The 26443-nt window shown below is 40.0% G+C and overlaps 3 protein-coding genes across 5 annotated transcripts in view; 2 read left to right on the plus strand and 1 right to left on the minus strand.

The window, feature by feature from the left end:
• dpf3 (double PHD fingers 3) overlaps positions 1 to 14490 on the plus strand; it is a 26307-nt gene extending 11817 nt beyond the window's left edge. The window contains exons 4-13 of one of the 2 annotated variants that reach the window (XM_005725011.1): positions 1025 to 1132; positions 3939 to 4072; positions 4461 to 4556; positions 4801 to 4873; positions 5265 to 5306; positions 6138 to 6275; positions 6409 to 6537; positions 11018 to 11130; positions 11437 to 11518; positions 11661 to 14490. In XM_005725011.1, the coding sequence (XP_005725068.1) occupies positions 1025 to 1132; positions 3939 to 4072; positions 4461 to 4556; positions 4801 to 4873; positions 5265 to 5306; positions 6138 to 6275; positions 6409 to 6537; positions 11018 to 11130; positions 11437 to 11518; positions 11661 to 11728 (983 nt within the window). In that variant the 3' untranslated portion in view covers positions 11729 to 14490. The remainder of the gene's footprint in view (positions 1 to 1024; positions 1133 to 3938; positions 4073 to 4460; positions 4557 to 4800; positions 4874 to 5264; positions 5307 to 6137; positions 6276 to 6408; positions 6538 to 11017; positions 11131 to 11436; positions 11519 to 11660) is intronic. The other variant, XM_005725012.1, reaches the window with a different exon arrangement.
• A 784-nt stretch (positions 14491 to 15274) lies between these two features.
• On the minus strand, positions 15275 to 21173 carry leg1.1 (liver-enriched gene 1, tandem duplicate 1). Of its 2 annotated transcripts, none has more exons than XM_005725015.1 (9): positions 21046 to 21173; positions 17729 to 18042; positions 17486 to 17569; positions 17340 to 17413; positions 17009 to 17113; positions 16648 to 16766; positions 15908 to 16049; positions 15696 to 15792; positions 15275 to 15606 (listed from the first exon to the last, which is right to left on the minus strand). In XM_005725015.1, the coding sequence occupies exons 2-9, from the start codon at positions 18024 to 18026 to the stop codon at positions 15455 to 15457; spliced, it is 1071 nt and encodes a 356-aa protein (XP_005725072.1). In that variant the 5' UTR covers positions 18027 to 18042; positions 21046 to 21173; the 3' UTR covers positions 15275 to 15454. The 2 variants fall into 2 exon arrangements, with proteins under 2 accessions (XP_005725072.1, XP_005725071.1); XM_005725014.1 differs by lacking the exon at positions 21046 to 21173 and adding an exon at positions 18492 to 18561.
• Positions 21174 to 21215: 42 nt separating this feature from the next.
• Positions 21216 to 26443, plus strand: stx7l (syntaxin 7-like). The gene is made up of 10 exons (XM_005725016.2): positions 21216 to 21301; positions 22845 to 22937; positions 23045 to 23114; positions 23371 to 23461; positions 23958 to 24095; positions 25356 to 25405; positions 25499 to 25589; positions 25703 to 25775; positions 25910 to 25992; positions 26252 to 26443. Exons 2-10 carry the CDS (start codon positions 22853 to 22855, stop codon positions 26345 to 26347), a joined length of 777 nt encoding a protein of 258 aa, XP_005725073.1. The 5' UTR covers positions 21216 to 21301; positions 22845 to 22852; the 3' UTR covers positions 26348 to 26443.

Here is a 26443-nt window from a genome sequence, read left to right on the forward strand (position 1 = left end):
GACTGTGAAATATAGCATGTTAATTTGCGAGCTTTACAAGTTCTGGTAGGTGAATTTAGAGCTGGGCTAGCTATTAGCTTTTGCCTTCCAGTTTTTACGCTAAGCTAAGATGAACAGCCTCATGCTGGAGCTTCATCTTCACTGCACAGGCATGAGAGTGGTATCACTCTTCTTGCCCAACTCGCTGCAGAAAAGTTAATAAACATATATCAGAAAACACTGATAAATATGAATTAATGGATTTCCTCCATCAGTAAAAAACGTCTGCCAGCTCATCTTTTGTATATTCCCCGAGTTACTGTTCGCTGATTTATCCTTAAGCAGTTAGAATGCATTGTGCACATCTGGTTCTTCTGTAAAGCCAAAGGGAACAATCTGCTATTTACTGGGAGCTGGACACAAATAGCCTGCTCTCCATCTTGTATGCAAAGCCCTTCAGGCCACACCCTATACTTTGTGGCAGACCTAAGTCACATTATATGCATTTATTCTAGGTTTATCCCTCCCCCTCCATCTCTTGATTTTCATTCACCGCTCATGCAGACTTAAAACCCCTGTTTTTCATCTCTCCCTCCTACGTGGCTATTGGTGGAATACGATTAGGGTTTGAGAGCAAACAGCATTTGACTGGAAAAAAGTAAAACTGCATCTTCTCAACATTAGCATACTGATGTATCTTTTGGTACTTCTCAGATAAATGTCATTAAAAATCTTCAAAGAGCTGCAATTTTAGCTTGCGAGTGATACATAGTCTCTAGAATTTGATCACAAGAGCTGGACCCCTCTGAATATATGGGGTAGTGCCTGAGCACTACTGAAATCATATTGCAACATATTAAGTGTCAGGAAAGACCAGGTCTCTGTGTGCATTACTGTGTTTGTGTGTTGCAGAGCTCAATGCAAGGTTTGTTAAAATGGTATGCTTGCCAGTGGTTGTTAAAATTCTTCCTGTGTGCCTGTGTGACTCTCTGTGTGTACATATATATGGATACATATGTGTGTGTGTATGTGTGTGTGTTTCCAGGCCAGGCAGCAGGACAGATGTATACCTACCCCGCTCGTTGCTGGAGAAAGAAGAGGCGACTCCACCCTCCCCTGGATCCCCAGCTCCGCCTGTGTGAGCTTCGACTAGGTGAGACAAACAGCACAGCCATGCAGTGAAAGTCAAGACCCACAGTTACGCAACGGAGCCTACTTTAATGCATTTTATTTTATTTATTCATGCCGTCACATAAATACATCTGTTTTATTTGTGGCCTCTGTGCTGCTGGGTATCTGCATGTAGCTATTGCGCACGCTTGCTGTCTGGCCATCTGGCTCGGGTTAGCCCGTCTCTCCTACCAGGTCTCCAGGTTCATTTTCTCCCTGGAATCAATGCCGCCTCTCTCTCTGTTCTGTGGCTATAGGCGCACATATGCATAGGCACACAAATACCCCCCCCCCCCCACACACACACGACTCTTGCTCCCCGTTGCACCACAGAAGCACCCTAACTGGGCCTCTATAATCATTTGTCCATGAGGCATAACAATGTAAGTGAGTCCTATGAGGTGGAAGTGTGTTCTCTCTTATGAGTGTGTGCATCCATGCATGCATACAGAATGTGTGTTATAACGGGTGGGTTGGGATTTTAGCAAAGGAATGCCCCCAGGAACCTGTGAAGGAGGGGAATGAAGGCAAGTCTTTGTTTCTGCTTTTCTACTCTATTGTTTCCCCTCTCGCTGTCTTCCAGATGCAATCTAATACTCTGGAGCTTTCCGCTAAGAATGACTTGCTTTGCTTTCAAGATGAGGACAGAGAGTCCTTCTGATGAGGAAAAAAAACAACAAGAAAAAAACAAAAAAACAAAAGCTACAGCTAACCAGCTCATTAAACAACAAGCTTGCATAAAAACAGAAGAAATTAGAGAAGGTAACACTGTAGTTAAAGAGGCATGCAAAACTTTCGGACGCCGAGAGTAGAAGTGCAGAATTCTTGACTTTTGTTTTTGAGATATCCTATTGTGTAGTTTGGACCAGATGTCTATCATAACAAAACAGAAGAATGTGAATTCTCCCCTCGTGGGCTTTTGCAAAATGCTTTATGTTTATTTAATGCTTCCTGAGCAGAGAGGTTTGTCTCTGTGAATACACAGAAGCCATGCCACATATGAATTCCTTGTTCTTGTAGAGTTTCGCTTTTCCTTTTTCACGTCCCAGCTCATGTTAGGGTTTCAGGAACCATTTTTCTGTCCTCTCAACTAGTCTTCTATATAGCAGGTTAAAACAAAACACATAAGATCTGTGTAGGAGCAGCAGAAGCCAAGATATCCTGACTGTGAAGTCACTATCAAAATCTCACAAAGCAACTCAGCAGCATCTTTCATCAGGCCCACTTCTTTCAAACATCCAAAAACCTCTTTCTGTCACCTATTTTGATCCTCCAGAGGGAAAAAAGGTGTTGTGCAACTGCTTTCACAGGCTGAAGATGAGTAAACTGGACTTTACATGTGAAATTATTGATGCACACCTAAGAATTTAAATCCAGGCAACTTGTGCATGCATGTATTAAATGAGGCAATGTGTTCTTTAGCCCCAAAAAAGAAGGTAAAGACACGAATGAAGGACAATCTAGAGGAGGAAAGTGGGTTTCATGTACAGGAAGGAGGTTGTCAAAAGAGACCAAAGTAAAGGACAACGTGTATGTGCTGGGGAGGGGAGGCAGAGCGGTGGTTGAATGAAGAAAACACAGAGGCAGTGCAAGCACAAAGTCATAGCATACAGAAAGACAAATGAGAGGAGGAGGAAGAGGAGGAGGGAAGACGCAGAGGTACAGAAGCTCTGTATTCAATAAGTGTCTTACATCCTCAGCAGCTGTGCTCGCTCCCTGCTTTTCTTATCATAGCCTTAGTTTCATTCGGCTCTCATCCTGGTATTAGAGATGAAAGGAGAGGACAAAGAGGCAGGGCTGCTGCAGCAAGTTTGTCTCTGTGGAAATGAACAGAGCAAAAGCAGGAACGATGAAGGAGATTAGATAGGGGGAGGAATAAAGAAGAATGAGATATATGAGAAATATTACAGGCTTAAAAGCAGTGAGTGTTTTTTAAAAATATATGTATTTGGCTAATTTCCTTCCCATAGCACGCTTGTCTTATCTTTTATTGATGTTGGATCTGGTAGCCTGCTTTTCATTATTCCCAAAGCTCCCTCCTTCCTCATAAAACCTCGTCCACCCCGATGATAATCATTAAACTCTGTCACCTACCATCTGTGCTAAATTACCACAACTGCACCTCACATAATAAAACGATAAATAAAATAAATGGACCAGACGACCTGTTAACGAATGACTTTGAGGCATTTAGGCAAAATGTAACTAAATACACGTGTAAGTAACCACAGAGCTGAGCTTCTTTCTTCTTCCTCTGTATTTATAGGAAGATATATTTACTTTTAAATGCCGTCACCCTATTTTTCTTTAATATCATCATCATATGATCATTTTATCTTACCAGTGGCAGCCTGGAGAGCACAGGCTGACATGAGCTGCATGGCTCACAGGCGACTTCTTATGGTGGAATATATGTTTTCAGTTTACTGCAATAAAAAAATGTTTTTACATTTTTTACAGATAGATTTGAGCATCACTGTGGTTCTGTCAGGAGATTTATACTGTAAAGTTGTACTTGTAAGTGTCGAGAAGCACAAGGTGCAGTGTGAAAGGATGCATTGACATAAGAGCTTTACTTATAGCAGCCTTACACCCCAAGTGCTCCTTTCTGCCTGACCACAGGTTAACAGCTTTTAGCCACTTTAGTACGAAATGCCGGGATGAAAAAGTGGGATTAAAACACACAGGTTGATGCACACTTGCCTTGCTATACACAGACACATACACATGCCACCTCAAGTGGTCTTTGTTTCCTTTTTGTCATTCCCTCCTTCGCCTTCTCTCTTCAGAAGCAGAACTGGCCCCAAAGCGTGAGGGGGCACCGGGGGAGGCCACAGCCCTGGAGGCCCTACTAAGGGGGGACAACCTGCTGGAGAAAAAAAACAACCTCAGTAAGGAAGATGAGACATTGCTAGAAATACAGGTATGGTAAATAAGATACGGAAGATTAGTATATGTCACCAGTAGGGGTCCCTTTAACTTCATGTATGCGTCTCATTTGACATCTTATTTGGCCAATGCCCGAAGTCCACTCTTCTCTGAGGTGCAGCCAGTGTAAATACATGGATTTTTTTTTTAATAAATCACAGCAGCATCTCAAGTTTTGTTTCTCCACCAACTTTCCCTGAAAATTGGCCAAGTAGATTTGATGTCTTCCTGCAACAAATGACAATGAAAACCCTCCAACAAGTAAATCAAACATTAACCAGGAGAATTGTAAATATGTCTGCATCTATATATTTCCAGCTTCCTGAGACCTAATGCGACCTCTGTCTAACCCCTGTCTTTCTGTTTGCATTTGCACTCTGCAGAGAGTACTTGAGGCAGAGGAAAATGGTGATGGCTTCCATGACGATGAAGACTTTGAACTCGATACTCCGAAGAGAAAGAACAGAAACAGAGGCAAAGTGAGTGTCGAAAGAAAGGATTTATATATGACGGTGTGTGTTTTGAATTGTAATGCAATACAATACAATACAATACAGAAAAATTGTCACATTAGTACAAAATCCAAATAAGTTAAGACTCAACACCACCATCAACCTGAAAGCAGAATACTTTACCAGCATTATAGGATACAGTAAGCTTTTTTTTAAACTTATGTTGGAGGAAATAAATGGATGATCACGAGTGTCTTGTGTATCCTTTCAGAACCGAGGCTCGAGCCGCAGAAGGGCAGAACCCGTTAACATCGAGGACCAGGATAAACCTTATGTCTGTGACAGTAAGGGCAAAGAAAACTTCATTCTTTGTACATGTACCATCCTGCGATCGGTGCGATTACAGTCACTGTTTTCTCAGAGCAGAGATACTGTGTTCTCCTGAGATCTGGCTGTTAAAAGAAAAAACACATGTATCAATATATATATATATTTTAAAGCCCTCTCTCTGTTGCTAAGAGCAGTCCTCTGCAGCATGAAGAAAGAGTTTGCTGTTAATCCAGACCTGACCAGCATGCCACTTTCGTACTTGGACAGAATTCCTCAGTAATGGATTGCCGCGGGAATTGTGGCTAGAGATGCTGACTGAGCCTCAGACAGATGAATTTCATCCTCGTTTTTGTGTCTTGTTCTGTCTTTTCGATATTGTTTGCTTTTGTGTCTTCTCTGTTCCAGATAGATACAAACAAAAGTATAACTCAAAAAAGGCTGAAGAAGGTATCTTAACCTGTCTCCATCTTGTCTTTCTAGGAGCTTCTTGAGCTGTCTTTATGAATGGCCTTTTTGCTAGTGGGCATTTGGCGTCCTTGACTGACTGAATGCTAATGCTCTGAATATGTGCAATGCTTTAATTGCTTTAAGGTAGTCTAGGCATCCCTGTGCAAGCACTGCATGATGCTAACAGTAAACCTAATGCCTCAATGCTTGCTTGTTGCAAAGCATGCGCCAACTGATGCTTAAACACCAGCTCATCTAAGGGGTGCATGCTTAATAGGTTTCTCTATAGCTGTGTGCGATTCTTAGATAAGTGTTTGCACTGGTTTGATTTATTTCTATATATTTGAAAATAGAATTGATTGGTTAATTGTTGTTAAGGCTGAAATAGCTGGATCAATAATGCACCAGAGAGCTGTGTAATGAGAAACGTCTATAATGGCTACAAGGCCAGTGTACCCATGTAAAAAATCCTAAATGAACATGAAAATATCATAACAAGTCTAGGTCAGCGTTATAAGTTTCAATAAACTTGCTTATAAAATACCTCTATGTATATATAGAAATATAAATAAATGAGATGATTTTTCTTTTAAGTCTTTGTCTTTCTTTTAACTTTGCTATAGTTCCACTTATTTACCTTAGGAAACATTTTCTTAGCAACAAATAGTTGTAGTTATTTCGCAGATAGAGGTTCTGCCTTACTGTCTTCCACTGACTCTCTAGGTGTTCACAGCAACTAACTTAGACCAGTGTCATACACTGATGTTTTCACCTGACAGTGTGCAGTTTTCATGGTTTTAACTTTCCTGTGATCTAAAAAAAAATCTGTAGTGTGTGGAAAGCGCTACAAGAACCGGCCTGGCCTGAGCTACCATTACACACACACTCACCTGGCAGAGGAGGAGGGAGAAGAGGAGAAGGAACCAGAGATGGCTCCGTCTTCTCCTCAGAGTTCAGAGAACCATAAACGTAAGTTGCTGGCTGGTATTTAATCATACTGATTAACGGGATATTTCCAGGTCACAAAAACTTGCACTTACTTACGAAAGCTCAGACTGAATGGAAGCTCGTGGACCATTCCCCTTATTTCTCCTGCTAACAGCTCAAAAGGGCCCTGATGGTGCTGTTATCCCCAACGACTACTGTGACTTCTGCCTGGGAGACCAGGACTCCAACAGGAAAACAGGACAAGCAGAGGAGCTGGTGTCCTGCTCTGACTGCGGACGTTCTGGTGAGTCCTCACTTACTGGTCATAGATGGTTTATGTGAAAACCTGAGATTTTGTATTTGCCTAAGCACTAATTGATTGAATTGCAATAGTTATATAATCCCTTCAGTAGACTTAGTAGAAAAAAGTGAATGCCATATTAGTGATTTCAGTAGGACAGCAAGAAGGCGTACTAAGAATGTGCCCATTCACTTTTCTGCCAAGAGTGACATGAAAGTATTGATACAACTCATGTGTCTGTTCATATACAGTTTGCACCATCTAAGCTTAACACTAAGTTAATGGGGACCATTTGTGCTCATTTCCAGCTGTATATTTTTATTCATTGTCTGTACTAAAGTAGCTTTGTATCATTCGTATTTCAGAATGAAAATTGTTATCAAACACTGGGCCTTTATGCCACCTCTTAGTTCATCCTCTGCCTGAAACAACCCACATTATTCCTTTTATGACCATCGTTCCTTTAAGCCAACTTTCTTCCAGTTGGCTTGTGTTTTGTAACCTGAAGGTTTCAGCAACTTGTGGGAATGGCTACTGTGCTCACAGCCAGATTTGTGTGCCTGCTAATAAAGTTTCTAACGAATGTACACAACTGTAAGAAAACTCTGTACGTATGTGATAAAAACAGCTCAGTAACTGGAGTTTAACTGGCTTTCCTAGTTGTTTTCCAACTTTGTTCCCACTGACTTAAGTGGAAAGACAATAAAATTCCTCAAGTGGAAACTATTTTTTTTTATTAGTTAAGCGTAAATACTGAAGTATGAGATTTGATACCATGCATAAGGTTAGGTTTTATGTATCTATTACATGGTGTCCCTGGTGGGTGATGAGCACTTGCTTCACCCCCTGAAAGTCCCATCTGTTCCAGCTTTGCCATTACTGTCCTCCACCTGGTGGTCTTAAGCCTGCCCCCCTCTCCATAAGCTTAGGCTGCCCATGTGCTGTTACCTTGCCATGGAGGGTAGGCGTGAGCACTTGAAGCTATATTGTTGGGAGGGTTTAACCCTGGCAAGGCATGGCAAAAACAGCACATGACCCTTTGTGTTTGGGGCTAGGCATTGGGCTAACACCTCCATCTCATAAAAACTCCAGCAAGTTACAGAAACTTTCATGAGAACACGGTACACTTAGGTTAGCTTAGTCCAATTTAAAAGGAACAGTTAGCCTCGTTTGGTTCAGAGATAACAAAATCTCCTTTTTGGTTTTTAAACAGATTTAAAAAACAAAACAAAATGTGAACTTTAGGTGTGCTGGTAAGATGTTGTTACCTCATGAAAGAGCCTGTAACCCCACCGCTCCTGCCCGTTCTACATTTTTATGCTAAGCTAAGCTAACTGCCCTCTAGCTGTGTGTGAGTTGTATCAATCACTTCATTGATCTCTCTTTGCAGGTAAGAATGACAGTGGAGATTTTTCAGAAATGTGTTGTCTGCTAGACTCATACTTTACTTTAAGTCTTACTACACATCTCATTTTTGTTTCTCTTTACTTCCTTTTTGTCCACGATCTTGTTCATGTGTATCTCTCGCTTTCTTGCGATGTTTATCTTTGCCACACGGATTTAAATTGTGTTTCTCTATCAGCCACAGATGTGATGCAGTTTAAAAGTTTGCATCAAATATAAAGGAATAAATTACACACATATATTTAGGAGGGAGATGAGGGGAGGTACATGTTGTTACCCAGTTTAATGTAGTCCTTCTATATTTCAGAACAAGTTCCCCAAAAATTCAAACAAATCTGTACCTTCAGGTGATAATGTAGATTTAGATGCTTTTGGTGTGCAATAAAAGCTTTCAAGTGTCTCTTCAATGGGGTTGTCAATGAGCCTTTCAGATCATAGGAACTGAGAGCCAACCACAGGAAAGAATCATATGAATTAGCAGAATCCGCCGCTTGCTTCCATCCTGCATGCTTCTCCATGTCAGCCTCGTTCATCAGTAAAGACCTCTGCCTTTAGACAACATGCTTTCACTCTTTTGTTGCTCAGTTTTCATGCATTATCCTTTGGCACATGTGGCTGCATTTTTCCCCTTTTTTTCCCCCCGTTTTGTTTCCCACACTAGCCGAAAACGGCATCTGCTGGATATCTCAGCAAAAAACCTTTGGTTGAATCATTTCAGCAAGCAAGATGTTGTCTTACTACGGTAGAGTGTGCTAGAACAACTGGGAGACTGTGTGGCCTTGTCTGTGTTGCTCTGATGCTGATGTTTTCATGGTAGCTGGAAGAGGAGGAACGAAGAAGGATGGGAGGAAGCGGAGCACTCTCGAAGAATTGTTCGGCAGCGCGTCAGACAGCGAGGCCTCCACGTTTCATGGCTTTGAAGATGCAGAGCTGGAAGATATTTCGTTCTCAGACAGTGATGTAGTTGCTGACAGCTAATAATGGGACAACTTGACTAGCTGAGCCTTCTGCCATTAAAGTTTTAATTGAGGGAACAATGAAAGACTCATGAGGCACATAATGGACTGCAGAAAACCACAGTGAAGACATTTCTGGAAAGTGTCTTGGAAAGGATGCAGGATATATATTCACATATGCTTCTGCTTGAGAATTTGTTTCTCATGGACACACTAATATATATATTTTTTACCATCCTCGTGGATTTTTCAACAGTTGAGCCATTTTCCATTTTTCATAAACAAAAAAATAAATAAATAAAAATGTCCTTACATTTGACTTTGCTTGCATCAGATAATCAATATAACAAACTATACATCTTTGCTACATGCCACTTAAATCTGGACCAAAAACGCTGATAGCGCTGTGGACTACGGACTAAGGAATTAAAAACATGACTTTTCCATGGTAAAATGAACACGTGACATGGGGGAGGGAGGCACTTGGACTCTCAAGTCACTCCACTAGCTAAAGAGGACAGTGAGCAGCGAGGTAAGAGCCAGTCACCACTCCATTATCCATTTAAGCCAACAGGATGTCTGTTAAAAGTGTCTCAGCGGATTTCTTCTCAACTGCAATTCCTTAGAGTAATTTGTGAGGACGGCAGTAACTCAAATATCTACACAGGTCACATTCCTTGTTATTTTACCCATGAGGCTTAGAGGGATCAGTGCGATCAGTGTTTTGGGCTTCTTTCCCAGTCCAGATATATGTCAGTTCACCCTTGCATATGGCTCATTGATACCCCATTGACACCAGTGTACTTATGACTGTCCTCTCATAACTGTGATGATGTGGGCAGGCTACAAAAAACAATGTTATTAAGGCAGGCAACAAGAGGACCACTTTACATATTTCTTTTTGTGTTGTCATGGTTGTAGTTTTACCAGAAGAGGATAAAATATGTCTCGGCTGTGTTTAACTGTGCACACATGACTGCATGTGTTTTGTTTTCATGTCATATAATCACTTGCTGTATACACTGTCAACACTGTCATAGAAGACAAAGACAGAGAAACACGCAGCCATCTGGGTGAAGAGTCAAATCCTTTTTTTGTGTGTGAACTAGATCACATTAGAGGAAATATTTCACAATGTTAGCCAAGTCAGTTTATATATATAGCACATTTAAACACAGCAGACATTGGTCAATGTGCTACACAGAGCAGAAACAACAACATGCTTTTCTATCTAACATTCATACTCTGTTGGATGCTTCGGAGAGCAACTCTGGGTTCATTATTTTGTCCAATTTGGCATGCAGACTGGAGCAGCCGGGAATCAAACCAAAAACCCTCCAATTAGTGGATGACTTGCTCTACCTGCTGAGCTACAGCCACTCCATTAACGTAGACAAACAACCAGCTAAAGTTCAGGAAGACAGGGGATTAAAGTGATCTTGAATGCGCCATGTTTGCTGGTGCCAAACATGGTGCATGGTGGGTATTTCAGAAAGTGCTGATCCACTGGGATTTTCCCACACAGCCGTCCTAGCCATCACACAAAGCATCAAACCATGAAACAGACAGATTACAACAGCAGAAGACCACACCAGGTGTTACTTCTGTCAGCTAAGAACAGGAGAGTTAGGGTAGAATTTACATGACTTTACCAAAATTGGAAAACAGAACCATTGAAAGAAACGCTGCCTGGTCTGATGAGTTGAATTCTGCTTGGACATTCAAATGGGATACTTTGGTCCCCTTAGTACAGTTGCAATCTTATTGCCAAACATGTTCATGCTTTTAAGACCACAGTGTACCCATCTACTGATCCAGAAGGATAATGTGCTGTCACAAATTGCTAATCAGTGATCGGAGTTTGTTTGAACATGACAATGAACTCACTGGCCTTCACAATCACCAGACAGATGGCCAGTGTTAAAATTAATTCAAAACACGTAACTGTTACTGGGCAAAGCTGCTAGGTGAGTCACAAAATAAGAGAATAAGAATATAAAGCTAGAAATCAGTTTAACAGATCCACTTTAAAATCACTCCAAAACAGTTTGTAAACTTTTTTTCGGCAATCCACTTCTCCTGCCCCTGCTTCCCTTTGTCTTTGTCTCATCGTCCCGACACAGGTCATCCGACATGTCTGCAGTTCACTGAGAACATGATGCAGGCCGTCAGGACATACCAGTGGCAGTGCATCGAGTGCAAGTCCTGCAGCCTCTGTGGCACCTCGGAAAATGATGTATGTATCACAGAGGAAAACCTTGTGCCAACCTTTGTGTCTCCAGAAATGTCGGCTCTCACTTTGAATTGGCTGTGAAGCTATGGAATGACCTTTCACCAGCTTGTGTGCAGCCTATCAGAGAAATAATACATATGAAATTATCTGTGTGTAGATATAGAATTATATGGAGCCAAGTACGCAAAAAAATTTGAAAGTCTGTAAAAATTAATTAAGATTTTAATTTTATATGCAATGTGCAACCAGCAAGCCCCTGTTTTATAATGTATTGTATAAAATAATGACAGTGACTGTGTGTTCATGCAGGACCAGCTGCTGTTCTGCGATGACTGTGACAGAGGATACCACATGTACTGCCTGAAGCCACCGATGACCCAGCCTCCTGAAGGTACCGCAGCCGAAAGCCACTCTGACAGCTTTTAGTGTACATCAGTGGTGCTATATTATTATATTATATGTTTGAAAGCTGCTACAGGCAAAGTCTATATATGGAAAAGATTTCAACCTTTCCTTCTCTCCTCTCTTTACAGGAAGCTGGAGCTGTCACTTGTGTTTGGACTTGTTAAAAGACAAGGCCTCAGCCTATGGAGAAGCATAAAGGACACCCTGGACATTTTTTAAAGCACATGTAAACACAATATATATATATTTGTACAGATGCACTTACTGTTTGACATATACTTTCTCCCAGATACAACCCAACACACACACACACACACACACACACACACACACGCACACACACACACACACAATACCCACAGATACACACTCCGGTGCATTAGCAGGCTCAGGGCTTAGTTTCCCGTGTGAGGCTCAGAGATCCTCTACCTCTCATAAAGCCAAGCAACACTCACAGATGCAAATGCCATACGCCATCTTAAGCGTAAGTCAGCTAACAGCAGATCTGCTGTTCCCTCGTTTCTCTACCTCACCTCTCAGCAGACAGCAAAAAGCCAAAGCAAGATTGATAATGGCCAATACGGTGTAGAACATGTGCATGTGAAGTACACGTTTATTTTAACTGCATTTCTGCATGTTTTCCCCCCTGATTTGGATTTATTTGAGTATGATTTGGAAGGTGTTTCTCCTAAAGTATTTGCTGAAGCTGCATCACTTCCTTCCCTTGTAGCTTAAGTTCTCCAGTGGGGGAACCTTGAGTGAGTTTGACTAATGTTTGTTTAGATTTCTCCTTCCAGCTCTACTCCTCTGCTATGTTTAGACTTTACAGTGACATTCCCACTTTACATCTGGACAGACTCAGTATTAGTTATGCCATCTTTCACAGGTTTTGTCAAGCTTGGTGAAATTTATATCCTGCGTTAAGAGGAAATGGGGCGATAAAACAGCCTCCACTATCATTCCCTTTGGAGCGTAGTGACTTTATAGCCACGTCTGTTTTTCTGTATTCGTTCAGTTACCAGGATACTGTGGTGCTCAGTAGGACACCTTACTAATGGTGAAATACTTTAAAAAGTAGAATTAAAAAATTATTCATCTAAATTTCATCTGTAAATCTGTGGTTCCCAAACCTTTTCTATCACCTACTTCCCAGCCAAATTATAGACTGATTGCATTTTATTAAATAAATACCTGAAATTTCTCATTAAAAATAAAATTTTACGTCTTCAGTGAGCTAAGAATACAACTTCATACTTTATTTGACTGACATGTCAATGAGCCAGAGCTACAGGTTTTCTTCTCAGTAAATTTTGACATTAACCTGAATATCATTAGCCTTGCTAGCATCATAGCGCACTTTTGTTCTTCAAACAATTCCTTATTAATCCTTCTGTTTTTTATAGTTAATTTGAAGGGAACGCTTGCAGTGGTAGATTCACATATCACAGTTTAAACAATTTATTTTCCTACACTTTTGCTGAATATGGTTTTTGTCTGAAAAAATAACTTCACTAGCAGCTGCTGCTAGCCAGCTATTTCATGCTAACTCCATGAGCTGATTGAACGTTTTAAGCTATTCAGCCGACTCATTTTAAAAGAAAAAACACCAAAAAAGGGTTTAATCAATACCATCATGCCTACAAAGCCACAACTAAAACACTGAAGCTAAGCTATCAATTCATTTTGACATAGAAGGTAAATGGATATGTTACTAATGACAATAATGAACATCTTCTATTTAGGAGCAACGCTTAATTAAAAATGATTTCTGTGGTTCAATAACTAGCATTGTGATTTTAGCCTCTAACCATACATCATATCTTTAATTGGAGATTGATTATAACTCTTCATCAGACAGCAATCCAATCCATTTCTTATTATACTCAAGTCTTTCAGTGTTGCCTGTCCGGTTAAGTGCTTACAAGTCCAATGCTGTGGACTGGTCAGCAGTAAGTAGTTGCTCTTTCTAAGCTTTGATGGAACAGCCTTTATTTTTTGAAAAATGTTCAGCTTTTATTGTTTCACTCTACACTACCCATACATACACAGGTATTTTGATAAACATAGCATTTTCTATGCATTTTGACCTTTCGTCCAAGGCACTGAAAATGGGAGCTTCGTCCAGGGTGAAGATTTTCAAAAAGTCACGTTTCTTAGTTTTTTTTCCAGATTTTGTCCACTCTTATCATCTTTTTTTTTTTATATCAGACTTTGTTTTCTGCTAGTTTTTTTAGGCTCCATATTGTCTAACATTTCTATAAGGTCATGTTTATACCATCACCTGTTGCTTTGGCAGCATGCTCTTTCATTTGGGTGAAGACATCTTTCAAAATGAACATTCATATAGAGGGCCTTTCCAACAGTTTGGGAACCACTCGTGTAAATTTTCCAATGCAACGTGTTTACAATGAAACCTTCATACATTATTATCTCTCAAGGAAGCAGCATATACTGTTGTGTCCTGTGTTTTGTATGCAGTTAAAAACAGAATATATTCTGGGAGTGCTGCATTTGTACAGCTGTGTGAATAAGGTTAATGTTTACTTGGTTCCATGTTAGACTGAGCACTAAAATCTGTGAAAACTGTTTATATTATGAAAAAAAGTTGACTCTCAAAAACGAAACACCTCAAGAGAAGAAATGAGAAAAAGAGAAAATGATCTTCAAAGTACACATAGTGTGCTTCTCCTGACAGGATATCACATTTTGCATTTGTGTTTTGTGTTATTATGTGTTTGTATTTGATAACACGTTTCCACTGACAATCATGAGGTAGCATAGACACATTATTAACACACTGAGGGTTTCACTGTGCTTCTCTCTGGTGAGTTTTCAATATCATTTGCGTCTTCCTTACACAAATGTCATGTACGGTGTTTTTGGGTGGGGAAGAGGGGGTGATGCCATCAACTACAGTGATCCAAATGTGTGATGTTTTGTTAAAATAAATGTTTCATTATTGTGTTAAAATAAAGAGCTTGATTCTTGTTTGCTTGTATATTAAGCATATAATGAAAATAGCCCGGTCAGTAGCAGACATGTTTCCAATTTCTCCTGTGGGAATACTCTCTCATTCCAGTGAACTGTTTTACATAAACTGACAATTAGACATTGAAGTACTAGCCAAGATGACTGTGTCTAATATGAACATGTCCTCCCCATCACATACTGCTGCTTTCCTGTCTCTCACCCTCTGTGTATGAATACTCTACGGTGAGCAGTGACAGAAGAATAAACTCATTTTCCAGTAGTATCAAATGAATGCTCACCTTATGAAAGCACTTTCCACTCTCATCAATGATTATATTATATAGATAGATAGTCATATATTATAGATCCGTATAGTCATTGCTAGAAATCTTACTTGGTAGTCTTACTTTACATTTTTTTACCACTAGGTACCAGTATTGGTCTGGAGTTGAACTCTGGATTTACGCTGCAGTAGACTACTCATTGTTGAATTCATGGAACACTTATTTCTTTAGATTTAGGCATAGGTCAAAATCATTGAGAATTTGTTTTAATTGAGATCATGAGATCAGATCGTGCGATCATGCTCGAGCTAAACTATAAACCCATCTAGCAGAGCTTTTTTTTTTTTTAATCATATCCTTAATTAAGTAGTAGAAGTAGCTGTACTGCAGTGGAAACATATTGCTGGAAAATGATTATTTGTGGAAAAAAAACTAAAAAAAACTAAAAATCTGTGAGACACATTTTAGAACACTAGTTGAACTGGAGCCAAGAAATTACTTTAATGTACTGCCAGGTATACACCACAGATAAGTGCAACAAGTTGACCTTAAAAGCCAGTGACAAAACAACTTTGTTTAATGGACAAAAATGTCCATTAAACAGGAGAAAAAAAATAATTTCAGGAGAAAAAAATAATACCGTCATGTATTTATCTTGTGTGTTTGACTCAGCAGCTTGTAGTCATCTCAGAGATGATGGACAGGAAAGTGCTTGTAGCAAAGCTGGGATTCAGGAGGAGCTGCTCCAGCACCTGTGCACCTTTTTGCCTTGTGTTTACTGAACACATGGCACCTTTCCACAGACGCACCAATGTCCCACCTGGTAGATCATCATCATGAGCATAACTTAAAATAAAATCTTAGCAATAATATTTTGTGTTTGCTTGTGTGCGTGTGTGTGTGTCCTACCAAGCAGACTGTCAATAGTCTTCATCCAGCTGAAGATATACAGTGTGTGGTTCTCCTCTGCAGTCAGATCAGCAATGTTAGGGGCGCTGTCGCCCTCCTAAAATGATAAGACAGAACGGAGAATGGACAAAAGCCTTCTCTCACTTTGTGTGTTTCAGAAAAAAAGAAGTGATGTGTAAAATAAACAGATGGAAAAGGTTGAAGATATGTACCTGTAAAATCCGACTTGGCAGAGGGGTTAGGAAAAGCACTGCTTTTTCCATGTTGGTCTGGAATCGAGCTGCTGCTACATATTCTGCTGAGTTCAGCCAGCTGTGAGCAAATGATACTTCTAAAGAGGAATAGTGGCTCTGCCTGTAGGAGAAGCGAGAACACAGAAGCTGAGATTAAGAGAGCTGAAATTTGAGATAAATGTTTGGCTTTTTTGACCACTTGCAGGGAAAAACAGCAAGGCCTCGTCCTTGGTAGTTTTGGTGTGCACTGAACTACCAAAAATAGTTCAGTGGACAAAAAAATTTTTTGTTTATAAACATTTATAAATAATAAGGATAGTGATCACTTTTGCTTTAATACTTTTTCCAGCATCATTAGTATTGTCAATAAGGGCATTGATGTTAAAATTTGTGCAGGAAAGAGTACCGACACTGCTAAAACTAACAAGACTGCCAGAAAAAAAAAGATGAAGTAGATTTAGTCAATGTCATTGTCATGTATGAATGTGTGTGTACATGATTTGTAATATGTAAAAACAGGATGGGTGACTGGGGGAGGAGGGTATGTGTAAATGTTTACTAATGAAATGCATTAAAATGATAGATTTTATGATAGATAAAAATAGATACTTTATTGATCTAACAAGGGATGTTGTGTTACAGCAGTAGAATAAAAAATGAAAATGATATAGTCTACAATTAATAAGCAACATGGTTACAGTAAAAGTAAAAGAAATTACCTGGGATTACATGCTGCAGAGGCATAGGTTGAAGCCATTAGGGCGTCCCAGTAGACACCAAGGATAGTGTCTTTCTTCACATCATCAGGCAGAAGAGATTCACTAGTAGTCTTCAGACCCTTAAAACAATATGAACAATTAAAGGAGTACATGTAGCTTTGTTGCTTCATAAAGCTGGTGCATTCAGGGAACACAGACCTGTTTTGAACTATAATGGCACATGGCCCTGACTTTTTAAAATGTAATGTTTTCTGCTAAGGGCAAAATAATACAAGTTCAGTTCCCCTTTAAAATTGCGGGATAATATGATGTGAATAGAAACTGTGTGTACATGTACCAGTGTATATCTGTGTTTCAATACCTGAAAAAAAGCATCCCACTTAGACATGGCATCAGGGTATTTAGCTTTACAGTCAGCATAAGTTGTACAATAGTCCTGTACTCCTGCAGGCACCTGCATCTGGACCTGGTAATGTAATAACATACATGATAATATGCACTATATAACATACATTATAAATAATACAAAATGGTCATATTCATTATTATTTAAACTGCAAATATTTGTGTGATGGCATGAAAAAGTGTCCTCTTCTTCTTCTTCTTCTTCTTCTTCTCCTTCTTATTATTATTGCAGTTGTTGTTGTTGTTGTTTTATTTTCAAAGTTTTCATTTTCAGTTTAAGATAATACCTGAGCTCCTGCTCCCATGAAGCCATGTTGTGCAGCAGACAGAAAGGGAAGTACAGATGCAAAATAGTTCACACCTGGAGAAACATAAAGAGGTCATTTGTATTCCCCCTGTGTTTATTTTTTATGCATTTGTTTCTTGTACTTACAGGCCCACCAACTCTGGGTAGAAATGCACAAAGGCTCTGCTTCCAGGCCACAAGTTGTTGCACCCGTTGGATCAGCGAGACGCCCTGTAAAAACAACAGATCATTAGCTGTGGTCTTGTTTCTTTGTTAGTTGCATTAGGAGGCTCTTTATTCAGTTTTGTACTACAAAGTTTGTTAAATTGTGATGAAAGGATTATTATTGACTTAAAAAAAAGAAAAAAAGAAATGATACTTTGACTTCACCTGAAGTTAACATCCATCCAAGCTGCAGTGGCAGTCCCCACAGCGGACTGTCAGTAGCATTTGTCCCCATGGATCCCATGAAGGGGTCTGTAGCAGCTATCATCAGCCGGTATAAACTCATGCGGTGAAGGTAGTTCCAGGGGTCTGGAACCAGAATCCCATCGTGCATTGGCAACTCAGTCACTTGGCTGGCCGTTTGTGCCCAAAGGATGGGAGCGCCATTTTCTAGAATTACTGCAGAGCTGCTGAGAGACACTGCACATGCCAGGACAAGGCCAAGGACCAGCAAACGAAGCATGACTGAGGTGTTGGGTCTGCAGAGAAGGACAGAGTCAAGAGCAGCTACTCTGGACTGAGAGTTTTCCCTTAAATACAGCATTTGTAACTTCTCTGAATATCAAAGTCAGTGCATGCAGATGTGCACCAATCACATTAGTCCATGTGACATATGGCTCACTGGACCCTGACCAACAGATAAGAGAATTTAAGTACATAGAGCTCAATTTTGTCCAAACATAGAATACTGAGTTCAGTGCAAAGTACATCTGTTCATCGTTCAAGCTGATTTGTTTACATGAACCCAAATCCACAACTTTTATAGTGATACAGTGATACCATCAGTAAATTGAATCTGGAAACACAAACCCCAAATAAATTCTAAGAATCCTTGGAAAAATTATACAGATTTTTACCCCCTTAAGTAGCCAAAGATAACACTTTTTATCTGGAAAAACTCATAAAATTTACTTTCACATACACTCACCGAAGACTTCATTAGTTACACCTTGCTCGCACCAGGTTGGGCCCCCTTTTCTCATCAGAACTGCCTTAATTCTTTGTGTCACACACTCAACAAGGTGCTGACCATAGCCTTAGTTTTATGTTCTTGGCTGATAGGAGTGGCATCCAGCGTGCTGCTGGAGGCCATCTGCTTCAAGGTTCAGTGGTTATTTGAGATACTGTTGCCTTACTATAATCTTGAAGCAGTCTTTTTTCTCTTTTTTGGACCTTTCTTTGTAAACCCTAGAGATGGCTGAGTGGGGAAATTCCTAAAAGAGCCAGACCAGCCCACAACAACCAACACCTTTAAAGCCACTATAACCTTTCATCCCCATTCTGATCCTCAGTTTGAACTTCATTAGGTTATCTTGGCCTTGACTATGTGCCTGGACATTTAGATATGGTCTACATGTCTATGCATGTAGTTGCAGCCATGAGATTGGCTGATTAGAGAATCACCTTAAGAATCAGTCCAACCTTGCACCTAACAAAGTGCAGTATACTCCAGTGAGTCTGTACTGGATACAGAAGTTAAGACTGTTATTGATTAGGTTAATCTGAGTGAACTTTGATGTGCCTGATGCGTCTGGTAAACAGAACATGTCTCGTAGCTTTATGTAACATCATAATGTGTTTTGTAAAATTACCACACTTTGCATGGAGTAAACACCAAGAACCAAATTATAACTACAATTTTAAAAAGTTGAGGTGGTGTTAGCAAGTGAACTGTTAGGTAATACTATTTAATCCAGATTCTGCATTATTCTGAAAGCAAAGCCAATTTTATATGTAAAGTAGGGTAGCAAATTAAAAAGAAATATCTTTCAGCAATATGGTGGCATGTATGTATAAATGGCCTGTATTTGTATAGCGCTTTACTAGTCCCTAAGGACCCCAAAGCGCTTTACACATCCAGTCATCCACCCATTCACACACACATTCACACACTGGTGATGGCAAGCTACATTGTAGCCACAGCCACCCTGGGGCGCACTGACAAAGGTGAGGCTGCCGGACACTGGCGCCACCGGGCTCTCTGACCACCACCAGTAGGCAACGAGTGAAGTGTCTTGCCCAAGGACACAACGACCGAGACTGTCCAAGCTGGGGCTCGAACCGGCAATCTAGCACATATAAACCACAGAAGGTGAACCAAAGCGCTTTAGAGACAGACACATTTACATTACATCCATCATTTGTACACAGTTCAGTTCTGGCCCATTAATGCATGAACATGAGCCCTTTGGTCTTGTTGGTGTGTCCACCGTGGATGATCTATTCTGGCTCCTTCGTGAATGTTCAGGTTGGGATCTGAGGAGTTTGATTTATGCAAATTAAGTGTCCAGAGCAGCTTTGTGGAGTGGCAAGATGCGCTGTCCTGCAATAGGAGGATGCTGCCATTGGAGGGTGCTAGTGAAATATTTGGTGGATAGACACCTGTAAAAGTAACATTCACAAGAATTTTAAAATACAAGGTTTTCCATGAAAACGCTGCATTGCAAAGAGATAATGAATGTATTCATTTCACCTGTCAGTTGTTTGTTTTTGTTGTGGTTAATCAGTTATGACCCATGTTAGCTGCAGGACCACTGTTTCTTTCCCCACCTTCAAGGACGTTTCCCACAAACTCTGTATTCACAAAGCCACCATCATTGTGTATGATCCCCCACACACCTGACACAAACCTTTTACTCTCCTCACAAGATGTACCAGAACATCTAGTCCCTCACTTCCAGTCAGTGCAACAGTTTCTTCCTTCAGGCCTCAGAAAGCTCAGTACTCAGAGTCTGGACTGGAAACTCATGCACATAGAAGTGAACACCCTACATGAATCAACTAGACTAGTAACATACATACACACTGAAGCACATGGACACACTTTACACATTCATACTTATATTGTTGTGCACATTTCTGCACACATAGTGCAATTAAATTTTACTTAATGCCAAATCAAAAGTAGATTTATATTTTAAGGTAAAGAACCCACAATAACTGTGAGAAAACTGCTACAATCAAATGACCCTCTATGAGAAAGCAATTTGTGACAGTGGGAATAAAAAACTTTCCATTTAACAGGAAGAAACCTCTGGAAGAACAAGGCTCAACAAGGGGAGGCCATCTGCAGTGACTGGTTGGGAACGATGGGAAGGAAACAGGCTAAAAAACACACTGTGGAAACCAACCAGCCAACTTTACCATGTAGAAAAACGGCATAGGTGTGAGGTTGAAATTGCACTAATTGTTTCTTATATAAAAGGGGATTAATTGTGCTGTTAAACGTCTTTACGTTCAGAGAAAGGGGCTTTTGTAAAGTTGGCCCACGATTTAAAAGGAATGTATTCAATTCAATGTGAATTCAATTTATTAGGCCGATTCTGGGCCCCGAGCATCATATATGACACCCAAGACCTAAACAGAATTATAATCCTTTTTATGGCTCTTACACTAACTAAAAGCACTGATGTTGTCCAGTGTAAACTAGCATTTTTGGAACTGATTTGGACCCCTCACCTGCCCACGAACCAGCATCTCACCTGGTAGCCTACAGCCGATAAATACCTAAGAATGAAAGATCATGAAGCACTTAACCTGTGCTGCGTCGTTGCTCTGTTTTTAAGAAAAGGACAGTCTTTGTTTCTATACTTTTCTGGCCTGCATTATGTTACCGTTTGACACCTTTAATTTACAGCTGCGGTCTCGCTGGGAGTGCAGCAGACATCATGTGACGGAGGAGTGGCCAAAAGAAAAAATCAGGAAGCACAACGACGCAAGAAACAAGTCACGAGAAAGGTAAAGTTCAAACTTTTACACAACTCAAGTAAACTTTTAGTCATTCTTGACAATTTCACTAACGTTTTAGACGACCAACGTATTTTTACGAGGTTGTTTCGTATTTTTAAGTTTTTTTGTTTTGCTTTACAACGAAAAGCGACAAACATCTTCATACTGACTTCCCTTGTAACTTCATGACTCTTAAACCCGCTAATGTTAAAATAAAGAGCAGTGTACAGGTAACATTAGGACAGCGTTAACCCCAACAAACACAAGTAGGTCATAACTAAGTATTTGCAGTTTATCCGTTCATGTTGATGGCATAAAAAATACTCTGGTGATTTCCGCATTTTTTCCTTGTTGGCAAGGAGACAGAAACAGAACATGCACGTTGGTTTAATTAACCCTAATCACACTTTCATTTTTAATTAAAGCAAACGAGAAATATCCTGTCACTGTGACAGTTTCTTAGCAGGTGGCTATTTGCATACTAAGTTTCAGTCTTTTTTGAGTCAGGAAGTCTGCATGAGGAGCTTGTGCTAAATATTCCCGGCCCAACACTCCTTCACTTCAGGTTGTACAGTATGATATGAGCACCTTTATCAGACTGTAGGACTTTCCTTTTGGCCTTGATAGCTGTTTTTTTTTTAGGTTAAAAGATGAAAATATTTTAATTCTGCAGCATATTTATAATATTTTATTTCACAGCATTGATATCAAATCATTTTAGCTGTAATGATCATTTGTGTGATCCCTCAATAATGTAAGTGTATTAGTTTCACAGTGTTTTTAGTGGATAAGTACCAGCATAAAACTTGTTATTGTTACAGTATTTTTTATTGTTTCAGGTTGCTCATGTTTACAGTATCACATTCCAAGGAAGCTGGACCTCTGAACCATTTCTAGGTCATGAGTTATATTATAAAGTGATTTATTTAAGCCACTCCTTCACTTTACTATTTCAGCTTCCATCCTTGCTCCTCTTAGCTTGAAGCTTAAGCTTACTGTGACTAATCACACACTGTACTCAGTGTTTGGGGGTGGGTCCACTGTATTCCTGTATAAAAGAAATAAACTTGCCTTCTCAGAGCTCTGAACTCTAATTTATTAAACACTGTGAGCAATGAGGACACCAGCCGTGTGGCAGGCTTTACTGTGTTGTGTGAGAATAAAACCTCGGACTGAGTCCATGAGTATTAAGAAGCACCCAGTGAAAGATAGTAGTGAACTTCTCAACAGATATTTCTGGAGCTTTGCTTCAAGATGAAAACCTGTAGAAAGAAGGTGAAATGTAAGGGGGTGTCACAAACGTTGCATCAAAGATGCCATAAATAGAAGCACAGTTGCAACATCTCTTCTTGGAAATTTGCAAGATACAATGATTATACTATATCTACACAAATGCTTTCACCCCGAAAGCCTCTTTTTTTTTTTGTTTTTTTTGTTTTTTTCTACACATGACAGTCACGAGAACAGTGAGCTGACTCCAGACGCTAATTAGATCTCACTGTTAACTCATGAGCGAGTCGAGTGAAGCCTGTGGTCTTGTGTGTCCTCGTAGCTTTCATCATGGCCTACCAGGCTGGGATTCCAGAGGAGCCCAGTGTTTTGGTTAACCAGATCAGCTCCAACATCCAGAAGATCACACTGCTGAGTAAGAAATGCACACATAAAAACACATTATTGTCAGCCAGCGCGTCCAACACATGGACACACTTCAATACAAATAAACAACATGCTTCTCTGTGACTTTCTTGCCAGCCTCCGAGCTGCAAAGGGCAATCTCTGTGCTGGGAACTGAACAGGACAGCAGCCAGCTACTACAGACGATGTGAGTTACTGGGGCTTGGTTGGATTTACATACCTGGGCTGTTATCAGAAGTATCTTAGTGAAAGTGTAAATGTGCAAGCGTAGAAAATGTTAGACTATTACAGCAATGTTTAATGCCGGCTAATTTTTTTATATACTCTAAATTACTTCTGATTCCTTTTAAACCTATGCACAGTATTATGCCTACCATCCTTTGTCTTTGTAATGTCTGAGTACTATTCTCTACTTTAACAAATTCATTTTTTAATGTCATTAGTCAACAGAAGCAGCAACAAGGCAACCACTTGGCAAAGGAGACTGACCGACTGATGAAAGCTTTTACTGCACTCCCAGTCGGACCTGATCAGGTAATGAGTTTGTAAAGTCTTCATGATCTAAAAGGTTTGTCACAGTCAAGCAAAACACAAAGAACAACCTCTCGGTCTAAAAAATAAACTCACTGGCACAAAGGCTGTAGTTCCTCACATGTCCCTGGGGCCTGGTTACAAAATTGAGTCAGTCTTCATAGACTGCCATGTTAAATGCCCAACTTCACAGCTTCACTGCAGAAATAAATGTGTTGACAGATTGAAACAAAAATGCTTTTGACTTCTTCTTAGCTATAATTGTTATTTATATATCACATCATAGCGCTTCACTCTTTCATTCAAAGTGGTTACTTGTAGTTCCACAGAAACCATGGCAACATCTAAATGTTCAAAATAGCAGTCCACTGACCAATGAGCATTGTAATCAATCTTTTCTGTAGAATCTGTGGTACCATACCAGACTGATTAACTACAGACCATAGTTCTGACAAGTCCATTTGTTCATCTGTTTACAATATTTTTGTGTTTACTTTAGCGTCAGAGAAAGATACAGAGAGAGCGCCTGCTGAACGACTTCTCCGCTGCTCTGAACAGCTTTCAAAAGTCGCAGCGAGATGCCGCCAGCAAAGAGAAGGAGTTTGTGGCCAGAGTCAGAGCCAGCTCCAGACTGTCTGTAAGTAACTGCCTGTCATCAGATCACCAAGTTGTTGGGTAGAGCATTAAACGACAGTTATAAAATAGGTACTGTATGGGAGTATGAGAGTGGGGTGAAGCCACTGCTATAAATGTAAACACATATATTACATCATTGCGTAGATTTAGATGGAATTCAGGTCTTTTGACATGCGTGTGAAGTGCTGTTTAAGAAGTGTTGTGTTTTTCTGCTTAGCCATAAACTGGACGACACATACAGGCGATTTTTGTCAGCATAAGTGCTTGTGATGGATAGCAGAGGAGAATATGTTTGGTATCCTATTGAAAACCTACAGAAGAGTAGAGACTTGAAAATTAGACATTCTTGAAACCATAGAAAACCATAGCTTGTTTAAGCTTTGCACTAACAATCCAGCAAAACAAGTAGGTGCTGTACATCAAGGCTCACTGCCTTTTTCCTTTCAGCAGCAGATTTCACTAGTGTTTGTTCTCACTTTCGTGTTTCTTACTGTTTTCACTCTCTGCTTCCCCTCTCCCCAGCCTGCCGAGGCAGATGGTCACCATCGCCGAGTGTAGTTCTGCTGCATGTTAAGGGGGTTATCTTTCTCTCCCCACTGTCACAAAGTGCTCGTTCACAAACCTTGTTGGGTTTCTCTCATCAGTATGTCGGCTTCTGCTGAGAAATGTCTACTTTTTTATTTTTACAAAAATCCACATAAAATTGTTATTGCACTGTATTCCACCACAGTGCTTGCTTGAAATAGTCACAGCTGGTTACAGTTTCACTCCTCTCTTAAAATTGTTGCAACCGCAGGCGTCAGTTCAGAAGTAGTTTCACATGAAGCTGTCACATGGTTGTGAATCAAAAAGTATCTTTAATTGTGATTGTTGTAGTCACAGATTCCCATGATTGGACCCACTCACAGCTGTGTTCCCGTACCTCACTCTTGCTTATCTCGCTTCACTCAAAGTTTTTTTTTTATTTTTTTTATCTGCTATGCTGCTGATAAGTAGGAACAGCGTGTTACTGCTGCTATGTTTAATAATTTATTTTTGCACAGTAAATAAAGCTGCAAGGTGAATTTATTCAACTTTGCCATGCATATATTTTAACAACGAAGTGTTCTGCAAATACTGAATAATTCTTTTTCTTTTACTTATATATTGCAGCAAAGGACATTCTGTACTTACTGAATCATTGCTATACCCATAATCAGGAATAGAAGGACCTCTGCAGATTTGCAACAATAAGACTTAAATGTGTTCAATTAACTTCTAGCAGGGTGGTCAGCCTGAAGACAGCTTTCGAAATGTTCCTCCTATACCGAGGTAAGCCCACTGTTTCTGAACAGTATTATTCTTTCTGCTTTTTATTATTATAGTAAATAATGTTTTAACTACTCTCGTTGCATCTGTATGCAGTGATTCCCAGATACAGGTTCAGGCTGACGCTGTCACTGAAGAAGATCTGAGACTGATCCAGGAGAGAGAATCAGCTCTAAGGCAGCTGGAGGTAGAGATCAAATTTCAACACCTAATATCTGTGCAAAGAAAATTCCACAAACACAAAGTCACAAACATACTGTAAGTGCCTCTTGAATATGGACCGGCTCTCTTGATTTTTAGTCTGACATCGTAGACATAAATGACATCTTCAAGGACCTGGGTATGATGGTCCACGAGCAAGGAGACATGATAGGTAAGAATCTTTCAGTAAGTTAATGCTGACAGGTGTAACAGCTTCACATTGACAGTTTACGGCTCAGTGAGCAGGATTGTGCAGTTTCTACTCTTACCGCAAGTAAATTATGTATTTTGTTTTGTTTCCTGCAGATAGCATAGAAGCCAACGTGGAGAATACCGAGACCAATATCCAGAAAGGGGTGCACCAGCTGGCCCGAGCTGCAGGCCACCAGGTAATGTGACAGAGATATCTTAATGTATGATATGACAGAAGTGGTGAGGAACAGGAGTATGAAAAGACAGATGAGCTGTAATAAATGCTAGAAAAATGAGATTTTAACTTGGATTAGTAAAGCAAGACTGGTTGTTAGAGCCTGTTTCTGTAAAGCAGAATGTGTGCATGACTCTACATCATTTAATCAACTTATTAGTTAGATCATAAAGGAAAGAAAATTCAAAAACATTAAATTCCTTCTGCTTATTTTCTTCTAGCAAAGCTCCCGGAAGAAGATTTGCATTATATTGATAGTGTTGGTTGTTGTTGCTGTTGTAGTAGGACTAATCATCTGGGGCTCCCTCAAAGCCTGAGGGCTTCCTCCTCCTCCTCCTGTGTTTATCACCATGGACCAAGAATGAAATTTCATTCTTAATCTTTTTCTTCTTCAAAAACTGACAGAGGGGGGG

This window comes from Pundamilia nyererei, unplaced genomic scaffold (assembly GCF_000239375.1).
Source record: "Pundamilia nyererei isolate P.nyererei 1_Seehausen unplaced genomic scaffold, PunNye1.0 scaffold00013, whole genome shotgun sequence".
Taxonomy (NCBI): domain Eukaryota; kingdom Metazoa; phylum Chordata; class Actinopteri; order Cichliformes; family Cichlidae; genus Pundamilia; species Pundamilia nyererei.